The 23,376-nt window shown below is 42.6% G+C and overlaps 1 protein-coding gene across 2 annotated transcripts in view; it reads right to left on the minus strand.

Annotated features, from left to right (window-relative positions):
* Positions 1–16,131, minus strand: part of RAD54L (RAD54 like) — a 20,065-nt gene extending 3,934 nt beyond the window's left edge. For both annotated transcript variants that reach the window (XM_010984692.3, XM_064493622.1), the window contains exons 1-15: positions 15,484–16,131; positions 15,321–15,404; positions 13,817–13,936; positions 8,852–8,912; positions 8,028–8,163; positions 7,525–7,594; positions 7,128–7,416; positions 6,778–6,902; positions 5,517–5,667; positions 2,822–2,948; positions 1,727–1,801; positions 1,450–1,580; positions 822–932; positions 542–665; positions 108–186 (exon numbers count right to left, since the gene is read on the minus strand). In XM_010984692.3, coding sequence (XP_010982994.1) covers positions 108–186; positions 542–665; positions 822–932; positions 1,450–1,580; positions 1,727–1,801; positions 2,822–2,948; positions 5,517–5,667; positions 6,778–6,902; positions 7,128–7,416; positions 7,525–7,594; positions 8,028–8,163; positions 8,852–8,912; positions 13,817–13,936; positions 15,321–15,404; positions 15,484–15,486 — 1,686 coding nt within the window. In that variant the 5' untranslated portion in view covers positions 15,487–16,131. The remainder of the gene's footprint in view (positions 1–107; positions 187–541; positions 666–821; positions 933–1,449; positions 1,581–1,726; positions 1,802–2,821; positions 2,949–5,516; positions 5,668–6,777; positions 6,903–7,127; positions 7,417–7,524; positions 7,595–8,027; positions 8,164–8,851; positions 8,913–13,816; positions 13,937–15,320; positions 15,405–15,483) is intronic.
* Positions 16,132–23,376: the final 7,245 nt, after the last annotated feature.

Consider the following 23,376-nt stretch of genomic DNA (forward strand, 5'->3'; position numbering starts at 1 on the left):
GGGGGTTAAGAGAGACCCTAAAGCAGAGCCCTCTTATAGATTCTCTATCAACCCTTAGTTCTGATGTTATTACATTGGTGGTGTGGGGACAGGGGCTGTGCACTTACCAATGGATTGTTGAAGCGCTCCACAACCTTGGCTCGCTTCTTAATGGACATCGTGCCATCCAACCGAACATACAAGTACCTGAGGGGAATCCAAAGATCAAATCAAGAAGGAAGCAGAGCCCCTTTGAGCCAGAGCTACTGAAGGGACTGAACTAATACTTAACTGTGTTTGAAGCTGTTCATATACAGCCTGAAACCATAAACTCCCAAAGGGAGGGGCAAGGAGCTAAGAATCAGGACTGTCCTGTGAGAGTAGCTGAAGGAAGGGGGGCTATTCTGCTTGGAGATGGAATTAAGGCCATTGCAGCAATAAGGGAATAGACCTCTCCTGGGAAGTCCCTCCTGAATCCACATCGTGGCCCAGATCCACCAATTAGAATACCTACTTCTAGGGGGACAGTAGGGGAGGCACCCCTTTTGTAGCTCTTTCCTACCTTCGGGCCCGGCAGAGCTTCTCAAAGAGGTCCAGTGTCTGAGTGTAATTGGACACCAGCACTACTTTGTCACTGCTGCGGCTTCGGGTCACCGCCAGAATGTAATCAAGGACCAGCATCTTACCTGAGGAGATCAGCAACCATTAACCCCAAAGGGCCACCCTAATCGCCCAGGATTCTTACTCTTAATGTCCTGCCTTGAGACAGCATAAGTCTGCACAGAGGCAACCGCCTACCCTTCCTCCCAGGGGAGCCCAAAGACTGGTAAGGAAGGACTCACCTGACAGCTGAGGCTCTAGAGCCTTGGAGCTATAATCAGGAGGAAATATGTCCAAGGCACCTTCAAAGCCAGCCTCCTCTTCCACACACTTGTCATAGATCAGAGCTGGATCTGAAAAAAAAAATCCAAAATGCTAGCTACACTGCTTTCGGAAGATTCAGTTTATTAGAACACCCTCTAGAAGCCTACCCAGAAGAACTTCCTCAGAACCAGATTTGTTTGTTTCCAAATTCCAGTGTGTAGTCAGTGGCATCTGGGATCATGAGTGGACAGTCTTGCTTACCAGTGTGCTCTGTATTCTCACAATAAGAGGGGAGCTATACTAGAGAGGTCAAAGTTTGTTACTTTTCTTCCTGTCCAACATTTTATATGCACACGTGTGTGTGCACACACTCAAACACACTTTCCTATATATTCCAAGCATCAAGCATGGGCAAGGCAAAGGATAAGCTAAGTTTTCCAAAGCCAAGTGTCTGGTTTACAGAGTATACAATGCAGGGCTCATGTCTTGGGGAGGGAGAGTCACATGTGGCCTCTATGAGGACCCTGGGCAAGTTTTAGTGAAGGTGGTTGGACTACATCCCTTGCTCACTCTCCCAGAGGACGCCAGAGCACGGACCCAACTCACGATTACATAGTTTCTTTAAGGAGGTGATGGAAGAAAGGGAAGACACACTCATCTTGCCCTCACGCAACTCTTCTGCTGGCTTGGCCTGTCTCAAAAACTTCTTGTATAATTCAGTTTGAAGGTGTGTCAGCCTGAAAAAAAGAAAAAAAAAGCAGCTGGGTCAGTGGGAAGTGCTGGACCACACTTCTGCCCTCTAAGGAGACCTTGAGAGCCCAGCCATACCTCAAGGGCTGGGCTTTTACTCACTCACTCCACACCCCTCAGTTGAGTTCAGTACCTACAACAAACCACCTGCTCGATCTTCACAGGCAGGTATTTAGAAAGGATATCTGATGTCCTCCGTATCAGACACCTGGGGAGAAAAGGATAAAAAGCAACGGGCTGGTAAAATTGCCATGCTAACTACTGGAATAAAAGCTACCACCCAAAGGACCAAGACTGATTCTCTTTTGTAGTAGTCAATGTCAGAGACCCATCAGCCCTATGGCAAAGACTTCTATATCAGGGTCTCAGTCATGGGAGGAGACCCTTTCAAACATCTAGCTTAAACTGACAACTCTTTCTCTTCCCCTTCAAAAGGTTAGCTGGTCTTCAAGAGAAGGCTGAGGTCTCCTGTTGAATCCAGTGCTCTGACAGGGAAAGCAAGTTTCAAACACTGAGTTCTTAGGGGAGTTTCTGCTTCCAGTTTCCCAAATGCCTGCTGCCACTTGGACCAAAGCTCAATGAAATTATACCTATACCACACAGCAGACCAGGAAGGACAAGGATCGGGCACCTAAGAAGCAGCTCCTAGAGCACACAGACTCCTTCCTGCCATCTAAAACCGGGAGGAAGGTGGCAGCTGGGAAGAGCAGGACTCTTCAGAATGTAAATGATCAAGTGTGTATTTAACTATGACAGTCCAGAATGTACCTGCCCCTTGAGCTATGTGGCCCCCATGGAGAAAGCCCTGTCAGTCTGGGAGCTACAACCATTCTTCAGATCTACTTTAACCCATCACAGAACGCTGAGGAGTGTGGGGAGGAGGCCTAGTGCTTTGGATCTGAGACCTACTGATAAGAAGCTTCTGAAGTAATAACTATACTCCATGGGGTATTTTGCTCATGAAGTCCAGCATCAGAAAAGTGCTTCCTCAGCAGGATGCTATGCAGCCCTAAACCAACCCACAGGGCCCAGGCCAGGGAGAAAGCAGGGGACTGGCCTGAAAGACGCTTTCATTTATCCAGTGGCTATTGTCAGGTCATGATCTCACTCCTTTCCTAGAATCCAGCCCTCACAGGCCAAGGCCTCAAAGGCTGGGCAGTTCTGATGATCTAATCTGAGGAGACCCAAAAAGAAGCGCTGCTGTATAGCCCAGCTCCCCTACCATTACCTGTTCACGATGCTGGTGAGCTCCCGCAGTCGCTCCTCTCCTAGCTGCCTGTCTTCCTCACTAGCAGCTGCATCTCGACCCTTCAAAATCGGCAACTCAAAATGCTTCTTGAATTCATGGGCAGTTCCTAAGCACAGGAAAGAAGGAAAGGTTAAAGCATTAAAGAATGTAGAAAAGGAACAATACTCACACTGCCAGTGACCAATCTTTGCTACAGACCAACCTTCCTGCCAAGAACAAAGCTGAACAAATTATAGGCAATTTCCATTTGAATGGATCAGAGAGCTACCAAATCATCAAAGACTGGAAAGACCAATTAGTGAGACAGTAGATTGAAACCCAAACATATAACTAATTACTTAAATGTAAATGGACCAAATAATGTAATTGTCAGACTGGATTTTTTTTTTTGTAAAGCTCATCTATATACATGCTGCTTGTAAGAGATGAAATAGCATGTATCACTACAATGAAGTACAAGACAGTCTCTGACTCATGACGGTTTGACTTTACAATGGTGCAAAGGCGACACACATTCAATAGAAACCATATTTCAAGCTTTGAATTTTGGTCTTTTCCCAGGCTAGCAGTACGTGGTACCATGCTCTCTCTGTGATGCCAGGTAGCAGTCACAGCTCCAGGCCAGCCACATGATCATGAGGATAAATAACCAATATACTTATACCCATATAATCAATCTGTTTTTCAGTTTCAGTACAGTACTCAATAAATTACATGAGATATTCAATACTTTATTATAAAATAGGCTTTGTGTTCAATGCTTTTATCCAACTGTAACCTAATGTAAGTGTTCGGAGCACATTTAAGGTAGGCTAGACTAAGTTACGATGTTTGGCATTGAATGCATTTTTGACTTAAGACATTTTCAACTTAAAATGGGTTTAGTGGAATGTAATCCCATCGTAAGTTGAGGAAGATCTGTACTGTTAGCATGCTACAATGTGAATGAACCTTGAAAACATTATGCTAAGTAAAAGAAGCCAAACACAAAAGGTTCCATATTACATGATTCCATTTATAGGAAATACTCAGAATAGGCAAATCCACAGAGACAGAAAGCAGACTGGTGGTTGCTAGGGGTTGGGGGTAAGTGGGGATAGGGCATGACTATTTAATGAGCATAGGGTTTTTTTCTTTTGGCCAGGAATAAAAAAAGGACAGGCAACTCACAAAGGAGGACCTCCAAATGGCCAATGAATATACTAAAAGGTGTTCAACTTTTATGCAACACTAGGCAAATGAAATGAGATATTACTAAACATCAACCGTAAGGACTAAAATTTTTAAAAAATTTTTTTCTAAAGCTAAATATTGGTGATGATACAGAGCAGAAGTCAGCAAACGATAGCTGTCGGCCAGCCACCCGTTTCGGTAAATCAGGTTTTATTAGAACACATCCATGCTCATCTATTTACAATTTATGGCTGCTTTCACAGTATAGTAGCAGAGCTGAGTAGTTATGATAGAGACAGTATGGCCTATGAGCCTAAAATATTTAATATATAATCTTTTTAAGAAAAAAATTGCTGGCCCCTGATGTAGAAACACTGGAATTCTCATATACTGCTGGTACAATCTCTTTGGAAAACTGGAGAATCTACTAGAGCTGAACACATGTATAATATATGACCTAGCAATTCATTCTTTGGACAGAGAAATGCATACCATGCTCAGGTAAAAACAGGTACAAGAATGTTCACAGGATCATTATTGGAGAATAAAGAACTGGAAACAACTCAATTGTCTTTAAGTAGAACTGATCAATTCTGGTATAGTCATAAAATAATATACCAAAATTAAAAACAAACTACTGCTATTGGCAGAAACATGGATGAGTCTCCTAAACATAATACTGAACAAAAGAATCCAGGTAGCAAAGGAAAATACACTGTATGAATCCACTTATATAAAGTTCAAAATAGGCAAAAATCAATCGAGTGTCAAGAGTGTTTACTTCTAGGGAAAAAGGAGAGTGGTGATTAGAAGTGGGGGCTGCTGAGATGGGGCAGTAATTGATCTGGCAGTAGTTACATCAACATGTTCACTTTGTGAATATCTGCTCATCTGGTTCCCTGCCTAAAGTGACTTCCGTGAGCATTGGCAAGTTGGGTGGCACTAACAAACCCTTCCTCAGATATCTATGTGCAAGAACTGCCCAAACTGTGGCTGCCAGGGGCTGGGGGTACTAGGAAATGGGGAGTTAATGCTTAACGAGTAGAGTTTCAGTTTTGCAAGATGAAAAAAGTTCTGGAGATGAACAGTGGTGATGGTTGCACAACAAGGTGATCGTAGTTACTGACACTAAATTGTACACTAAAAAATGATTAAAAACAAAACTACCCAAGACAGAGTCTGCTCTGAGGCCAAAGCTCTTGTAAGGCAGCTAGGATGCAATGAGGAAAAATGCCTGGGGGTAGTAGTTCCATCCACAGCTCCTGCCACCTCTGCCCACCCTGTCCCAAAAAAGCCAGAGTGGGTCTTGCTGAGTTGCTCAGCAAAGTCAAGGTCTCCCAACAGCTCTGCTACTCCCTGATAAGAGAAGTCTTCCTACAAGAGTGCCTAGTGACCCATATATATAACTAGTGTTCTCTCCTTTCACTCCTCAGCCAGAGTTACACTCCCATAGCCAAGGCAAGGCTCCTCTCCAATGCAGCAGACAAGGCTGGATTCTTACCCAGGATGCCTGAATTAACAAAATGTACCAAGCTGAAATACTCAAGGAGATCATTCTGGATGGGGGTCCCAGAGATGAGTACCCGCCGGCTGGTGTTCAAGCTGTCCAGGGCCTGGTAGGTCTGATTCTCAGAATTCTTGAGCCTGTGTCCCTGCAAGGAAATTAATTCTCACTTAGGACTGTGCACGATGTGGCCTCCTTGACAGTAGCAAACTCTGTTAACAAAGTAACAGACAGAAAAAGAGGAATCATAAGCATTACAGGTCCTGGGACTTTAGGACCTACCCACTTGCTAGGGGAGAAATGTCAGGCTTAAGAGACAGAACCTCAGCTTCTAGACCAATACTATATCCTTAAAGTAAGGATTCTACAGTCCCTAGAGCATAGTGAAGCCTGCCAATCAGTTGACAGATGGGACCAAGTCTTTCAGCCACCTCTCCACTAAAGCCACAGGGGTGTGCAGTGACTTTCCCCAAGATGCAAACAATGGCAGCAGCCTCAGGGTAGCCACATCCCCTAAAGACCTGAGAAATTCTTTATACTGGGAAGCTCCCAGCCACCCTCACTCCTTTCCCTTCATGCAGAGTGCTTGGAAAAGGCCAGGAAGTAACTACTGCCGTATTTCCCTTAGTCCCAGAGAGTCAACACAGACTCATAACGTATATGGACTGTCCACACTGGATTCTCCTATCTCTGTGCTTCTGTTCACATAAGTACCCCCAGCCTAGAATAAAAATAGAGCTAACATTTACCAAGGTCTTAGGACATACCAGGCACTGTGATAAAAGCTTTCCCTCAATCACCTCATTTAACCCTCACAATAATCCCATGAGACAGATATTATCACCCCATTTTACTGACACAGAAACAGAGGCTCAGGTGGTTAAGTAACTTGCCCAAGGTTATATTACTGGTAAGTGGCAGAGCCAGGATTTGAATCAAGATCTCTGACTCTAGAACCTATTCCTCTAAACACTGTACCATGTCTCTCCACCCATCCAAATCCCTCCTGCCTTTCAAAGTCTTTTGGTCTAGGAGTACTGTCTAGAGGTAACAAAACCAATCAGCCCTTCTTGGAGTTCCAAGCACTGCTTAATCCCTCTTTTGGTATATTGGTACCATTGGCTCTCCCTCTCATTTGCCTCCTCCAAAGCAGCATACTCTGTCTTCAGCATCCCCCGTGACTGGCCCAGCCCTTGGATGGCAGTTCTCTGTGAGAAAACATTGACAGACTTTCTCCAGACTGCTGAGAGACAAGTACCTCATCACATATAACCAGTCCAACACTCCCTTTCTGGAGGACTCCAACATGAAGGCGGAAAGTCTCATAGGAAATGATGAGGATGGGAGAAGGCACTCTGGCTCCACGCTGGTTCATGAATCCTTCTACAACAGAAAAAGTGTAAAGGGAACAAATATTAGACTATCATAAAGAAGAAGCCAGTTTGATGATTAATTTAGCCTGGAAATAACTACTTCAAATCTTTTTCCACGGGTGTTCTCTTTTCTGCCACCCACTCCCTGCCTTCAACCCTGGCCATCAGTAAAGATACACACAAGAAAGGAGCAGATTGTGTGGAGGAGTGCAGACATGTCTGTTAAGGTTCCTACCCAGCTTTTGGTCAATCTCATCCTTAGAGCCTCCGTCGATGGCCAGAGGTTGGATCCTCCCTCCAAGCCATTTCCCAACTTCATTGTACCAGTTCTTCACTAGGCTGGAGGGCGACACCACCACTGCCTTGTCAATTTCTGGCTTGCACTCTGGACTCTGGCGCAAAAGTGTCCACATCAATGTGATGCACTGCAGTGTCTTGCCAAGGCCCATCTCATCAGCCATGATACAACCATGGCTACCAGGGATGCGCCGACTGGTGACACACTCCCACAGGAACTTCACTCCCTGGAGAATAACAACACTCAGTGCACTTTGGCATCCACACTGCTGCTGCCCCAGGGACAACAGGCTCCCAGGCCCAGCCCCTAGCCCATACTTCATTCCTCCAATTACCTCTCTCTGATGAGGCCTCAAGACCTTACTGAGAACAGGATCAACAACCACATGGACAGGGAGTTTTTCTCTGAGAAAACACAGCAAAGAAAACATGGAGCTCAGACATGGGCAAAGGCATGCCTTTAGAAAGTTGTGTCCCATTGATCCTGAGGCAGCCACCTAAGAGAGGACCTTCTTGGCCTGGTAATCAAACCATAGCAAATTCCTCTACAGGGTGAGGAAGTTAGGAGACAGGGACGGGTTCCCTATGTCATGACCTCAACCCCTCCTACTTCCCTGAGTGAGCCTGGCAGGAATGGGTGAGGAACCCCACCAACTGGACATGTCCACATGCTCTTCCTGGCACTTTCCTTCTCCACCCACCCACTCTCTGGATGGCACAGTAGCCTTGACAGCACTCTGAAAACACGCCAGTCCCGTGGAGAAATCACACCAATGCCCTCTGCCCTCCAGGTTTGGGCACTTACAAACCAGAACTTAAGAAATACCCATGCACATACTTGTCAAGCTTCAGCTGGTCATGGGCACTCAGTGGGGGAGGCTCGTACAGAACCAGTGCACCTTCTTCCAGGGGGTCATGGAGGGCCCGGCGGACTCCAGCCCTTTTGAGGCCCAATGCCCGAGAGCCCAGAGGACCTAGAAACAAGTTTGTCACCTGAGCCTCTAGGCTGAGGAGTTGCAGCAGGCCCAGTTCAAATGCCTCTCCTTTAACCTTTCCTAAGCTTCCATACAACCCTCTCTCCCAAAACTTCCCCAAACACAGTTTGGGCATCTCTGACCATTATCCCAATCTGCTTCAGATCAGAGTTTTTCCCATTTTACTTTTCCCATCCAACTACAAACTTCTGGAGGGCCAGGTCTTACTCATCTCAGATCAAGTCAATCCTGGAAAGGTCTGAAGGCTAAACGAGACTTTCAAGACTGAGAGCTCTTGAGAGTTGGCCTCCTCCTTCCCAGCCCGTTTCAGCACTATACTATGCCCTGCATAGGGCAGGGGGAAACCCTGTAGAACCTAGGCCTGACAGAGTCAGTTTCATAAAGGAAATGCTACTGAACTCACCTGGACTGAAAAAAGTCCAGGAGCTACCTGAATACCAGGCACAGCCCCACCAAGAAGATGAAGGGCAGTTAGTCTTGACAGCCCTTGCTGAAGCTATCAAACACAGACTTCACGCAGATCCCAGGAGGGTCACCCCATACAGTCATCAATGGACTGGCATCTTCAATTCTAAGGTAAGCTTGTACTTACAAAAGCAGAGGTCTTAACGATTCAGGTACATTCACATGTGATTAATTCAAGAAACAGAAAACTTTCCATTTTTACCTTGATAATTTGGAATGGGGATTTTGAAAGGCTTTGACAAAATGCTTCGAATAAATGCTTCCTAAAAAGAGAAGAAACAGAGATTCAGGACTGATCAGAGATGTTATGCAATAATTTTACAAATGCAGTCTAAAATGCCTATTCAAGCATAATACATTCAGAGCATGGTATTTTCATTATGTCTCATTCAGATGCATCTAAAACACAAGGAGATGGGCTCCATATTCGATTATTAGGTTCTGTACAGTGGGTTTCATCTTTGAGGCCTTGCATAAGGTTCCACAAATTCCCAGAGACAAGAGAGTGCCAAATAAGAACCCAGCCTTGGTCAACTACAAGGCTCAGACCCATTAGCTCATGAAAGACCGTGCCAAGTGAGGACACCTAACTATTTCCTAGGTTGCAGCACCTTGAGAAAGCACCATAAACTTACCCAATCCCAGTACTAACAGAACTCCGATGTCTGGATTTAACCACTGTCCTATAGGGCTACATCTTCCCAAGCATCCCTTACATCTCTTTTTTTGTCAAATCAGTTCTGCCTATTGCATCTAATTCCCATGTTGATGATCACATCAGCCTCCTTGGGAACTAAACAGCCCTTCAAAGAGTAGTGGTAGCAGAAGTAATAGGAGCAGTAGTATTAGTAAAATAGTATTAACAACAAAAGCAAAAATGACAACAATGATGTCAATTAACAATGTATACCAACAGACAACAAGGTCCTACCGTATATAGTACAGGGAACTACATTCAATACCTTGTAATAGCTTATAATGAAAAAGAATATCAAAAGGAATAGGTATATATGTATAACTGAACCACTATGCTATACACCAGAAACTAACACATTGTAAACTGACAATATGTCAATAAAATAAAACAGAATGCTTTTTCCACATGCAACAAAAATACTCAACCAAAAAATACAAAACAAAAAACAATCCATGCCAGATGTAGTGCTAAGCCCTTGCATTCATGTTACCATTTAATCCTAACAGCCCTATGAGGTCTGTATATTACTGGCACCCCCATTTTACAAATAAGCAAATTGAGGCTGCATAGTTTCCCAAGTCATACAGCCATGACATTTGCAGAACTTTCCTGATTCCAGAGCCCTTACTTATAACAAGTGGGTAGTATGTCTTCCTAATCCAACCTGTTTGACGACAGCCATGTGGATCAGTCAGTCAGCAGCCACGGGAAGGCACAAGAGAGGGAACAATATGAGAAAGGAGACATGAGAGAGGGCAAGCCAATCACCAAGAAAAAGCAAGGGACAAGGGTGACAGGAAGCAGACATATGTAGGTCCCTAGGAGGGTGGCCTTGGTGCCTTCACCAAGCCTCTGTGCTGTCACTTTAGCACTGGGAATCAGCACTGGGCTATGCGGATGGGTGGGGGTGCCAGCTCCTGAGCTAACTCCCGTCAAAGTCCTGGTCTATTCACACCTGAGCCCTCTGGGAATTACAATAGCCTGTGAACCTCAACAAAATAAGAGCTAGAACCCAAGAGAGCAAGGAAACCATAAAAGCAGAAACCCTAAAGGTAGTTTTAATGGAATACATTAGTGGAAAAAGAAGTAACGAAAAATACTCCCTTCCAGCAAAAAGGTATTTTAATAGGGAAAAAAAAGCAAGCCTGTCTTGCCCTGTAAGTTTTACCTTTTTATTCTGACCCATATCTATATAGATCATTATAAATTAAATGTCTAGAAACTCAATGTACTTTAAATAGGAAAAATGTAATGAATACATTTGGCAATCTACTGGAAGGTAGAAAGGAAAATGTGGATAACTGAACTTAATTATCACACTGAATAACATGACAAAGGCAGGGTTGGAGAAGGGCCCAAACTCTTTATTTGCATATTTCTTTGCAGCTGAATAAACTTCTATTGACTATTTTTAATTACCATGATTATTATAATAATGAATAGCGATGATGGTAAGAAACTCATATGAAAGATGCTAAAAAGCTACCCTTAAGTCCAATGAGAGGAAAAGGAAGGAAATGGACTCTAATTTCCTTTCTAACTTGGCATCAATGCTGCTTTCGATTCTGAAACTGAAATATTATTTTCTAAAACCCAGGAGCCACGGGTTCTGCAGGCAAAAGTGCGGTTGTGCAACTACTGTGGAAGAATGTAAGGACCCCTGGCCAAAAACCCGAGGGCACAGCCTGCAAGACCTGCAGTGGCCAACCTCTGAGAATCTGGCCTGGTAATACTCAGTAGATTCTGGCAGAAGAGAGAGCATCCTCTCACTTTGTTCATTTAGTTATTGAAAATTCATACCATCCTTTCCTTCTGATAGAAGAGAAAGGAGAATATCCCTCCTCCCCACCAAGGTCAAAGCTCCCCTGTTCTGCAGATTCGCTCTATCTGGTCCGTCTGATCTCTCCCTATCTCAACCTCTCCCTCTCTCCCAGCTCTCACCAGCATTTAAAACATGCTTAACTCTCTCCTATCTTAAAAATAAAACCTCCTTTGACCTCTTATCTCCTCCCCTTCAAACTTCTAGAAAGAGTTCTCTGTTTCCCCTTCTTTATCTCCTATTCCTCCTATCTAGCTTCTGCCCATTCCACTCTTCTGAAATGACTCTGGCCAAGGTCACCAATGGCCCTAATTCCAATGGATATGTTTCCACCTTGTCTTACTGGACAAAGCTGGCCACTCCTTCCTCTCAAGTACTCTCTGCTTTTGACTTCCATGACAAAACTCTCCCTCTATTCCACCTTTCTGGGACCTCATGCTCAGTCCCGATGGGTTCTTCATCCTTTGCCTCACCTCCTTAAACAGGGTTCTTCATCCTTTGCCTCACCTCCTTAAACAGTCAGTGTTCCTCAGGGCTCGGCCCTAAGCTCTTCTGACTGTACACTTACCCTGACACTCCAGTACACTTTGGAGGTGTCAAATAACATCTTTATGCCAGTCACCCCAAATCTATTTCCAGTCCATAACTTCCTCGTAGGTTCCACATCCCACATTTGCCACCTCCTCCAAACCTAGACATCCTACAGAAGTTAAAACTCATTGTGCCTAAGGCTACAGTCCTCATCTCCAGGGCTGCACTGACTTGTGGGCCTGAAGCACTTTTGCCTTTGGGGAACCACTCCTCCACAGCTTTCACACAGCCTGTTCCCTCTGTCTAGAACATTTCCCACTCTCTTCACCTGGCAGACTCCTCATACCCTTCAGGACTCGACCTAATCAGCATGTCTCCAGATTCGGATCTCCACCAGCCTCCAGACCACTAGGCCCCCTGCTGTGTAACTCCCACCATGAATTACGTAGTATGGTTCTGTAGGATAACAAAATGAATCCTAATAAAAACACTTCCAGAGGACTACCCACCATTTTTTAAAGCTCAATAAACAATTAAACAATGTATTACTTAGTGAATTATACACACATGGTAAAACAAGGGATGATGAATATAATTCAGGATAGTGGTTCCCTCTGGGAATGGGGAAATGGATTATGACTTTGATAATGTTCTAGTCCTGGATGGATGGTGGGTTCACAGGCATTTATTCTGTCTTATATCTTACATCCATTATACATATTATACAACGTATTTTCATATTTATCAAATATTAGGTAAAAATGTTTTTGTTTGCTGAATGCACAAGTAACTAACCTCCATTACATATTCCCATCAACAAAAACATCCCTGTAAAGGGAAAACATGCCCCTGTGTCTCCTTTACTTTCAGTACTACACTACTTCTGACACCAGGTGTGTGGGTTCTCCACAAATCAGGCAATTCTTCAGCTCCACCTGGGCGCCCTACAAGTTAACTCAATTCTGACACCATCAGAAAAGCATCAGATCCTGAAGGGTTCAGCCCCATACAACTGCCTCCCCTACTGCTTCAAATGCAAATCTCAAGTCCAGGTGCTTCTGACCTACAGGCTATAAATCAAATTTCCCACAATCCCCTCCTTGGGTTCAATTAATTCACCAAAGCATCTCACAGAACTCAGGAAAAGTTTACTTACTAGAAGACCAGTTTATCACAAAGGATATTAAAAGATATGAATGAATAGTCACAGGAAGAGTTACACAGCACAAGGCCTGGATGGACTGTGAGCACAGAAGCGTCGGTCCCAGTGGAGTTCTGGATGTGCCATTTCCCGACTTCAGCTTCCCTCTCACCAACCTAGAAGTTCTCCAAACCCTCCCAAACCTTTTGGGTTTGTAAGGCGGTCTTTTACAGAGGCAGAACTGATTAAACATTGGCCATAGGTGGATTGGTTCCCGTGGGAACCAGCCCCCAAGGTTAAGTTCTTTACAAAGTCTTCTCTTTAGCAAACTCACATGTGGCTGAAAAGGGTTTGTTAGGAATAACAGAAGACACCTTTATCACTCTTATCACTTAAATTCCAAGGGTTTTAGGAGCTCAGTGTCACAAGGTCCCTCAAAGTTTGGAGGAAAAAGCTTTCAATGGAGCTAGGCAGATCTGACTCTGCTGTAACTTTGGGCAAATTACTTCACCCCTCTAAGACTCAGCTTCCTCATCTTAAGAAATGAGAATTACATGAGATAACACACAGACCCTGCCATGGTGATGATTACATTTGATTTTACTAGAGGATACACGTGAAAGCTGCAGGACTCTGGTATTTCATAGAGCCATATGCAGCGTCAGAGGCTTACTTTTCTTACTGGCTCCAACACCCTGCCATGGCCTTCACTCCCCTGCACTCTCCTGTCCTTAGCAATCAGAGCCACCTGAGACCTGGTGCCCAAGTAGCTATATGCAACGGGAACTGCAAGTCAGACACACATCTCTAAGGAGAAAAGGCCAGGCCTTTTCCAGGCCCTGGAAGCTATGGGCAGACCCAAAGACCGCACTAAACTGCCTGCTGGCTACTGTATGAGCACTACGGGAGTCTTCAGGCACTGCCTCCCTAGACAAAACAGGGCCCGCATACACATCAGCAGGCTGCAGTTTGGACTTACATGTTGACTGCTGTCCAGACACGGTGGCTGATTTGTTAGCTGAGTCAAAGGTTTCCGAAAAGGAGACAAGAAAGACTCCTGGCTCTGGGTCTCACTGCTGGATTTCCGTTTCTTAGGCGTCTAGGAGAGAGAATTGGGGAAGGTGAGTCCACCACAATGGTAACTAACATTTAAAATGCCTATTAAGTGCCAGGCACTGTGCTAAACTCCTCACATGTATTATCATGTACCATCTTCACGGTAACCCCAGAATGAATGTTTATTATTATCCTGATTTAACACGTGAGAAAACTAGAGATTAGAGATTAAAGAACTTGCCTAATCTGAGGCAGGGCACTGGAAGAGGTGAACGATGCGGGCCTGTGAAGTGCAAGTCCACCAGTTGTGTGAAGTCACGCTGCCCCCAAATCTTCACTCAAAAAGCCCCAAGGAATGACTGAGCAACTGTCTGCTTCCCTCCCTGAGTTAACCAACGAAGGGACAAGAGTACAGCTGCTCCCAACTACCAGGCCACTGAGGTCACTCTCTAGTCAGTCCACACCGTGGCAGTGAGAACACCAGCACCGAAAGCATTTTCAGGAGCCACCAGCAGCAGACAGCACCAAGTGCTGCCCCAAGTTCAAGTGTGAGACCCACTTAAGTGGCAAGGGGCAGCCAGTGTGCTTCCCTCACAGGTAGAGGAGCCCCCTGCATACCAGCAGTACAACCAGCAGTACAACAGAGCAAGTCCCCCTGGGCCATCAGGCAAGAACACACTTTGCCAAGGTTTCTGAAGCTATAAGGCACACCTGAAACAAACACTAAGCCCCTTCCCCTCTCTATATATACTTTTACTTACACATTGCCCCACATACAAGATTCCCTTCTAAACCTTCCTTAGCTAACTTCTTCCTCCAAAGTTCCAGTGGCCAAGCCCCTGCTTCTTGAACATCTCTCTCCCTGTCCCTCTCTGAAGTACATGCTACTTTGTCCTGTTGATTTTGGTTACATAGGTCCTGCCCACAGCCAGCCCCAGAAAGCCTTGAAGGCAGGGAGCAAAGCACATGGCCAGACCAAAGTTGAACTTACTGTTCTTCAGTATCTGCACAGACTGGTGGGCACCACCCCTCTGATCTAGGCCCATGTGAGCTCAGCCTCTAAGGTAGGCCCAGTACACTCTACTGTTCTGTGACATTGGGCAGATGACAAAGAGCAAAACAGCAGGCTGCTAGTTGCTGTTGGAGATCCTTTTTCTCCCCAACGAGAGCCAAAAGGCCCAACCCAATCATCTCTTTTGCTTTGGCATACCTCTTCCCACAAGGAAAATTGAGGCATATTAGCTTCCAGTGAACACCTTAAGGACAAGGATTTTATTTGTTTGGTTCTCTGCCTGACATACTGGAAGAGGCTTCTGGAGATGACAGGGTTCATTCCATGTAACCCCAGAAACCAAGACCAAGATTCCTTCCTGCCTCAACAGTCCTGCACCTCCACATTCCCTACCCGCTGAGGCCAGAGCACTTACCACTGCTCCAGGCTGCCAGTCTTCATCAGAGGGTCTGCCTTCCGGTTTTCTCTTGGCCAGCTGGCTGGGAGCAAGGCTCCTCCTCTGTAAGGGGAGAACGGAAACTGGGCTCATTAGACTCCGCCACAGGTTAGACCACAGCCTCTCTTAGGCCCATACTTACCATCCTGGGTCCAGGAACATAAAACGTCAAGTACCCATCAGCCAACAGCTGAAAACGTGGAACCAGCCTAATAAAGAGCAGGCTGCTTGCTACATTATTGAGAGCATGGGCTAATTAAAGAAGGAGCATGGATGGAGGGAATCCAGCCGGGGCTGAGGTCTGGGTCCAAACTGTGAGTGTAGGTCGCCAGTTAGCCGAAGCAGAAGAGCAGAGCCAAAAAAGAAGTATCCAAGCAGAAATGAGTAGAGGTCTGGGACGGGGGAAGAGGCAGGTAGAGTGCCACAGTGGGCAGAGTGGAGTCGGGATAATGGCCCCAGGTGGACGTAAAAGCAAAGGGTAGCTGCGGGGGAAAAGGGTAATCACAGGTAGGAGAGAGGCTGGAGTGAAAATCCGAGGCCTGGGGAGGGCGAGTCCGGAGAAGGGGATTTCCCAGGTCGGAGTGCGGATGGGGGACTGAAGGAGGCCGAACAGGGATCCAGGCAGGACAAGTAGAAGACCCTAGTTTGGGAGAGTCCCGAGACCGGCTGGAAAGCGCGGCAGAGCTGAATCCCAACCCAAGTACTCCGCCTTAAGCTTCCTCTCCTAAAGCGCGCGTTAACAGCCGCCAGGACTCCCCGGACCCGCCAGGCCGGGTCAATCGAACCTCCCGCGGTGCCGCCGCCGCACCACCCATTGGCTGCGTTCGATACGTTCGGGGCTCGCGACCCAAGGAAGGGGGCGGGCCTAGTACTGCGGCCGCCGACAGGCCTGGGCTCTGGAGCTGGAGAGGCTAAACGGACCGGCGAGGAGGTGGGGCTTAGGAGGAAGGGCGGGGCCCATAGTGGCGGGAGCGGTTGTGCGAGGTGGGCGGGGCGAGCAGGGCCCGCCAGCCGGTGAGCTACCCGGTAGCAACTGAAGCGACGGTTTGCCTCAGACAGGGCAGCGGAGGGCTTGCCCACCAGTAGCGCAGAAGGCCGGGAAAGGCAGCACGTGTCTGTGCTGGATCTGGAACGGAGATCTGGGGTTGGAGACAGATGCTGCCCCCCACCCCGCCTAGGGTGGAGGGAGTCTTACCGCCCGGAGTACGTTCCACGTGGTCGGCTTGGGCAATGAAAGCCCCCCAGGGTACGTGATTTTAAGATCTGGAGTGTCTTGAAGAAAGCTTCCTTTCCTAGGCAAAACCGTGTTGGTGGAAGTGTGGTGTTGGAGTGAGACCTAATCCTATACACTCGGTCCATCTATAGACTAAGTCTCTCGAAACTGTAGTTTCTATATACCTAAAATGTGTATTATATTAATATTTTGGCTATTTTGAGAATTAGGTAAATTGATGTGCTTTAAGTTCTGAACAGAATACCAGGCACAATCTAGGTGCTCATTAATAATAAGAAAGGTGTACACAAAACATTTACTACTAGGCACTTCTAAGCATCTTAGATGTAATAATTCATGTAATGCTCAGAACTATGAGGTGGGCTTATTATTGTCCCTGTTTTACAGATGAAGAAACAGATTGAGAGGCTAGCCCAAGATCACATACCTAGTGAGAATAACCAGATTTGAATTTAGGCAATCTGGCACCACAGTCATTGTTCTTAGTCACCATGCTATGGTAAGGAGGGGAAGTGCCAAGTTTTGTGGGGCCTGAAACTTTTCTAAGTACTTGTTGAGACCCTCTGAAATTAGGTACACGTTAAAATTAGGATTTAGAATAAAAAAAATACCCAATTATGGAATCTTGGAAATTTAGGTCTCTTTCTTCTGAAACCTCTTTGGGCAATTTATCAGAAATGCTTCCGGTTGCAATTTGGCTTCACCCCAATTAGAACACTGATTACAAATCCCAGGGAACTTCTGGGACTCCCAGGGTCTGTGCAGGTGGACCCTGAAGCTCATCTTCAGCTTCATAGTAAATCTTCCTCTGATAAGAACTATTACTGTTTGCACAGGGTGGTGGGGGGAGGGGCATAATTTCTTACTGATTTTTTTAAAATTACATTTTAAAATTTTTTGGATAATTGCCAATCACATACAATTGTAAGAAATAACACAGAGAGATCCTATATACCCTTTACCCTGGTTCCCCTAATAGTAACATCTTGCAGAACTCTAGTATGACATCACGCCCAGGGTACTGACAATAATACAGTCAAGATACAGCACATTTGCATCACCTCCTGAGAATTCCCCATTTACTCTTCTATAGCCATGCCCCTTTCTTCCCCCTCTCACTTCTACCCCTTCCTTAATCTCTGGTAACTAGTAATCTATTCTACATTTCTATAGTTTTGTCATTCCAAGAATGCTGTATAAATAGAATTATATATGTAACTTTATAAAATTGGCTTTTTTCACTTAGCATAATTCTCCAGAGATTCATCTACATTGTTGAGTGCATGTGTATCAATGTTTCTTTTTATTGCTGAGTAGTATCCTGTGGTTTGAATGTAACTAGTCACATGTTGAAGGATGTCTAGGCTATTTCCAGGGATGGCTATCATGAACTGCTACAAGCATTCCTTTGCAGATTTTTGTGTGAACATATCTTTATTCTCTGGGACAAATGCCCAGGAGTGCAATTGGTAGGTTATAGAGTATTTGTATGTTTAGTTTTTTAAAAAAACTGACATTATTTTCAAGAATGGCTGTACCATTTTACATTCTCACCAGCAATGTATGAATGATCCAGTCTTTCTGCATCCTCACAAATTTGATGTTGTCACTATTTTTAACTTTAGCTGTTCTGATAAGTGTGAAGTAATATCTTCTTGTGATTTTTTTTCCTTTTTTTGTTGAAGTATAGTTGGTGTGTAATATATGTTACAGGTGTATAAAATAGTGATTCACAATTTTTTAATGTTGTACTCCATTTATAGTTACAAAATATTGGCTATATTCCCTGTGTTGTACAACACATCCTTGTAGCTTATTTTATACATATTTTATACATTTGTACTTCTTATGCCCCTATCCCTATATTACCTCTCACCACTGGTAACCCTAGTTTGTTCTCTACATCTGTGAGTCTGCTGCTTTTTTTGTTATGTTGACTAGTTTGTTGTATTTTTTAGATTCCACATATAAGTGATATCATATAGTATTTGTCTTTCTCTGCCTGCCTTATTTCAGTTAGCATAATACCCTCCAACTTCATGTTGTTGCAAATGGCAAAATTTCATTCTTTTTTAATAGCTGATTAGTATTCCTTTGTATATAAATACCACATCTTCTTTATCCAGTCATCTGTTGATGGACACTTAGGTTGCTTCCATATCTTGGCAATTGTAAATAATGCTGCTATGAACATTGGGGTACATGTATATTTTCAAATTAGTGGTTTTTTTTGTTTTTTGTTTTGTTATATACCCTGGAGTGAAATTGATGGGTCATGTGGTAGCTCTGTTTTTAGTTTTTTGAGAAACCTCCATTGTTTTCCACAGTGGCTGCACTAATTTACATTCCCACAAACAGTATACAAGGGTTCCCTTTTCTCCACAGCCTTGCCAACATTTGCTATTTGTGTTCTTTTTGATGATAACCATTCTAACAGGTGTGAGGTGATACCGCATTGTGGTTTTGATTTGCATTTCCCTGATGATTAGCAATGTTAAGCATCTTTTCATGTGCCTGTTGGCCATCTGCATGTTCTCTTTGGAAAAATGTGTATTCAGGTCTTCTGCCCATCTTTCAATTTGATTGTTTATTTTTTTTAGGTTGAGTTGTATGAGCTGTTTATATATACAGTAATCAAATCAGTATGGTACTGGCACAAAAACAGACACAGGTCAATGGAACAGAATAGCGAGCCCAGAAATAAACCCACGCACTATGGTCGATTAATCTACCACAAAGGATGCAGGAATGTACAATGCAGAAAACACAGTTTCTTCAATAAGTGGTGCTGGGAGAACTAGACAGTTACATGTTAAAGAATGAAATTAGAACATTCTCTAACACCATGAACAAAAATAAACTCAAAATGTATTAAAGCTCTAAATGTAAGACAGAAGACCATAAAACTCCTAGAGGAAAACATAGGCAGAACACTTTTGACTTAAATTGTAGAAATATTTTATGGGTCCATCTCCTAAAGCAAAGGAAATAAAAGCAAAAATAAACAAATGAGACCTAATTAAACTTAAAAGCTTTTGCACAGCAAAGGGAACTACTGACAAAACAAAAAGATAACCTACTGAATGGGAGAAAATATTTGCAAATAGTATAACCGATAAGGGGTTAATATCCAAAATAGATAAACAATTCATACAATTCAACGTTGTTGTGAGTTTAATTTGCATTTCCGTAATTGCTAATGACATTGAACATCTTTGTGTGGGCTTATTTGACGTTTGTATATTCATTCTCTTCATATCTCTTGTCCATTTTCTAATTGGATTTTTTTTTTTTTTTGCTGTTGTTTTGAGCATGCTTTATATACTCTAGATAGAAGTCCTTTGTCAGATATGTGGTTTGCCAATATTTTCACCCATTCTGTAGCTTGTTTTTTCATCCTCTTAATGGAATCTTTCACAGAACAAACATTCTTAATTTAGATGAAGCACAATTATCAGTTTTTCCTTTTTTGATGTGAAGTCTAAGAACACTTGGCCTAACCTTAGGTCCCAAAGATTTTCTTCCACGTTTTTTCATAAAAGTTTTGTTTTATGTTTTGCATTCAAATATGTGATCCATTTTTTGTTTATTTTTTAATAATTTTTAATTGAAGTGAGTTGTACATTATTACATAAGTTACAGCTGTACAAGTTTTTTTTTTACATTTTTTATTGAGTTATAGTCATTTTACAATGCTGTGTCAAATTCCAGTGTAGAGCACAATTTTTCAGTTAGCCATGAACATACATATATTCATTGTCACATTATTTTTTTTTGCTGTGAGCTACCACAAGATCTTGTATATATTTCCCTGTGCTATACAATATAATCTTGTTTATCTATGTGATCTATTTTGAGTTAATTTTTTTATAATGTGTGATATTTAGGTAAAGACTCTTTGTTTTGCCCACATATGTTCAGCTGCTTTAGCATGACGTTAAAAATGATTAAAGAAGATAATTTAGATGATATAAACTTTACTTAACACTTCATGAAGCAGACAGTAGCCATTCAGAAAACTGCAAAATGGGGCAAAAGGCAGGAAGCTTTTATAGGATAAAGAATAATGAACAAGTAAGAGGAAAGTAGAAAATACCTGATTGTCTGGAACCACATAGTCAACCCTGTTTGGGGTGAGAAGGAACAGAAATAAGTGTAGAGCCCTGAGATGGCTTGGCATTTGGGGATTGGCTAACTGGATATATTGTGTTTCTGATGAAGCAGAGCATTTACAGGGGCATGAAGGTTATCTAAGTTTCCATTTGCTGTGGTGTCACCATGGGCAGGGGTGGCTCCATTTGGGCCTAGAAATTTATTTCAACAGTCGTTTGTTTAAAAGGCTATCTTTCCTCTATTGAATTGCTTTTGTACCTCTGTCAAAAATCAATTGGTAGAGGGAGGGTATAGCTAAGTGGTAGAATGTGTTCTTAGCATGCACGAGGTCCTAGGCTCAATCCCCAGTACCTCTGTTAAAATAAAAATGAATTAAAAAACCTAATTACCTCCCCCACAAAAAAATTAAAAGTTAAAAAAAATTTTTTTAATTTCTTTAAAAAATCAATGGGGCATATTTGTGTGGATATATTTCTGGGATCTCCTTCTGTTCCATTATCTATGTGTATCTATCCCTCCACCAGTACTACACAGTCTTGATAACTGTAGGTATATAAGTCTTGAAATTGGGTAGACGAATTCCTCCTATTTCATTTTCTTTTTCAAAGTTATTTTAGCTATTCTAGTTCCTTTGCCTTTCCATATAAATTTGAGAATTATCTTGTGTATGTTTAGCAAAAAATCTTACTGTGATTTTGACAGGAATTTCATTAAACTGGTATATCAATTTGGAGAGAATGATACATTTACTATGTTGGATCTACCAATCCATGAACACCATATGTCTCTCCATTTATTTAGATCTTCTTTATTTCATTCATCAGCATTATGTAGTTTTCAATATACAGATCTTGTGCATGTTTTTTTCAGATTTATACCTAAGGGTTTTTGGGGTTTTTTTTTTTTTGAGTAATTGTTAATGGTATTATATTCTTATTTTCAGTGTCCTCATGTTCGTTGCTATATATTGAAATGCAATTGATTTTTGTATGTTTATTTTGTATTTTGTAACCTTGATAAACTCACTTATTAGTTCTATGAGGTTTTTTGGTGGATTCCTTGGGATTTTCTATGCAGACAATCATGTCATCTGCACACAGGGACACTTTTATTTCTCTTTCTAATGCATATGCCTTTTACTTACTTTTCTTGTCTTATTGCACTGGCTAGAACTTCCTGCTCTATGTTAAATAAGAGTGATAAAAGAAGACATCCTTGTCTTGTTCCCAATCATAGGGGAGAAACATTGTCTTTCACCATTATATGTAATGTTAGCTATAGGTTTTTTTATTGATGATCTTTAACAAATTGAGGAGTTTCTGTCTATCCCTATTTTTCTGTGAGTTTTTATCATGAATGGCCTTTGAATTTTGTCAAATGCTTTTTCTATATCAATTCATATGATCATATGATTTTTCTTCTTTAACCTGTTAATATGGTGGATTACATTAATTGATTTTTGAATATTGAACTACCCTTGTAATCCCTGAAATGAACCTTGGTTGGTCATAGTACATAATTCTATTTGGTAATATTTTGTTAAGAATTTTTGAATCTATATCCATGAGTGATATTAATCTGTGTGTGGGGGGGGGTTTGTACTGTTTTGTCTGGTTTTGGTGTTAGGGTAACCCTGACTTCATTAAATAAATTAGCAACTGTTTTCTCGTCTTCTATTTTCTAGAAGAGATATTGTATAGAATTGGTGGTAATTTTTCTTTAAATATTTGGTGGAATTCTCTAGTGAAATCATCTGTGCCTGGAGATTTCTTTTATGGGATTTTAAAAAGTATGAATTCAATTTCCTTAATACTTATAGGACTATTCAAATTGTCTGTTTCATATCAGATAAGTTGTGGTAGTTTGTATTTTTTGAGGAATTGGTCTATTTTGTTTTAGTTATTAAATTTATGTGTACAGAGCTTGTAGTATTCCCTTACCGTATATATATATATGAGTGTGTGTGTGTATATATATATACACACACATATACATATACATATATATTATATCTATCTGTCTATTTGATGAAGGTACTGAGGATTGAACCCAGGACCTTGTGCATGTTGTACATGCTAAGCATGCACTCTACCACTGAGCTATTACCTTCTCCCCTATATTTTTGATATCTGCAGGGTCTGTAGTGATATTCCTTGTTTCACCCCTAATATTAGTAATTTATGTCTTCTCTCTTTTTTGTCATTCTTCCTAGAGATTTATCAGTTTTATTGATCTTTTCAAAGAACCAACTCTTTGTTTCACTGATTTTTCTCTACAGCTTTTCTGTTTTTGTTCTTACCCTGTTTTTGTTTTGTTTTGTTTTGTTTACATTTCCCTGTTTGGCACTTGTTAGGCACAGGACCAAACTAATGATTAAAATTTACATTTCCCCTGCAATCCAACTTTCGCAGGCATGTGAAAATCATATTACAAATACTTCAACCAATCCCAAGTCTATACACCAATGATTTCCTTTATTTAACCCTCATGTTCCCAAGTCCAAGCATGTACTGCTCACTGCTAGATAGGCCAGTAAATTGAGAGATGAGTTGTCAGGGCAAGGAGTAGCAACTTTATTTGGAAAGTTAGCAGACTGAGAAGATGGTGGATTAGTGTCCCAGAGAACCATCTTACCTGAATTAGGATTCAGGCTTCTTTTATACTAAAAGAGGAGGGGTTGTGGTTAGT

Source organism: Camelus dromedarius, chromosome 14, assembly GCF_036321535.1.
Source record: "Camelus dromedarius isolate mCamDro1 chromosome 14, mCamDro1.pat, whole genome shotgun sequence".
Taxonomy (NCBI): Eukaryota; Metazoa; Chordata; class Mammalia; order Artiodactyla; family Camelidae; genus Camelus; species Camelus dromedarius.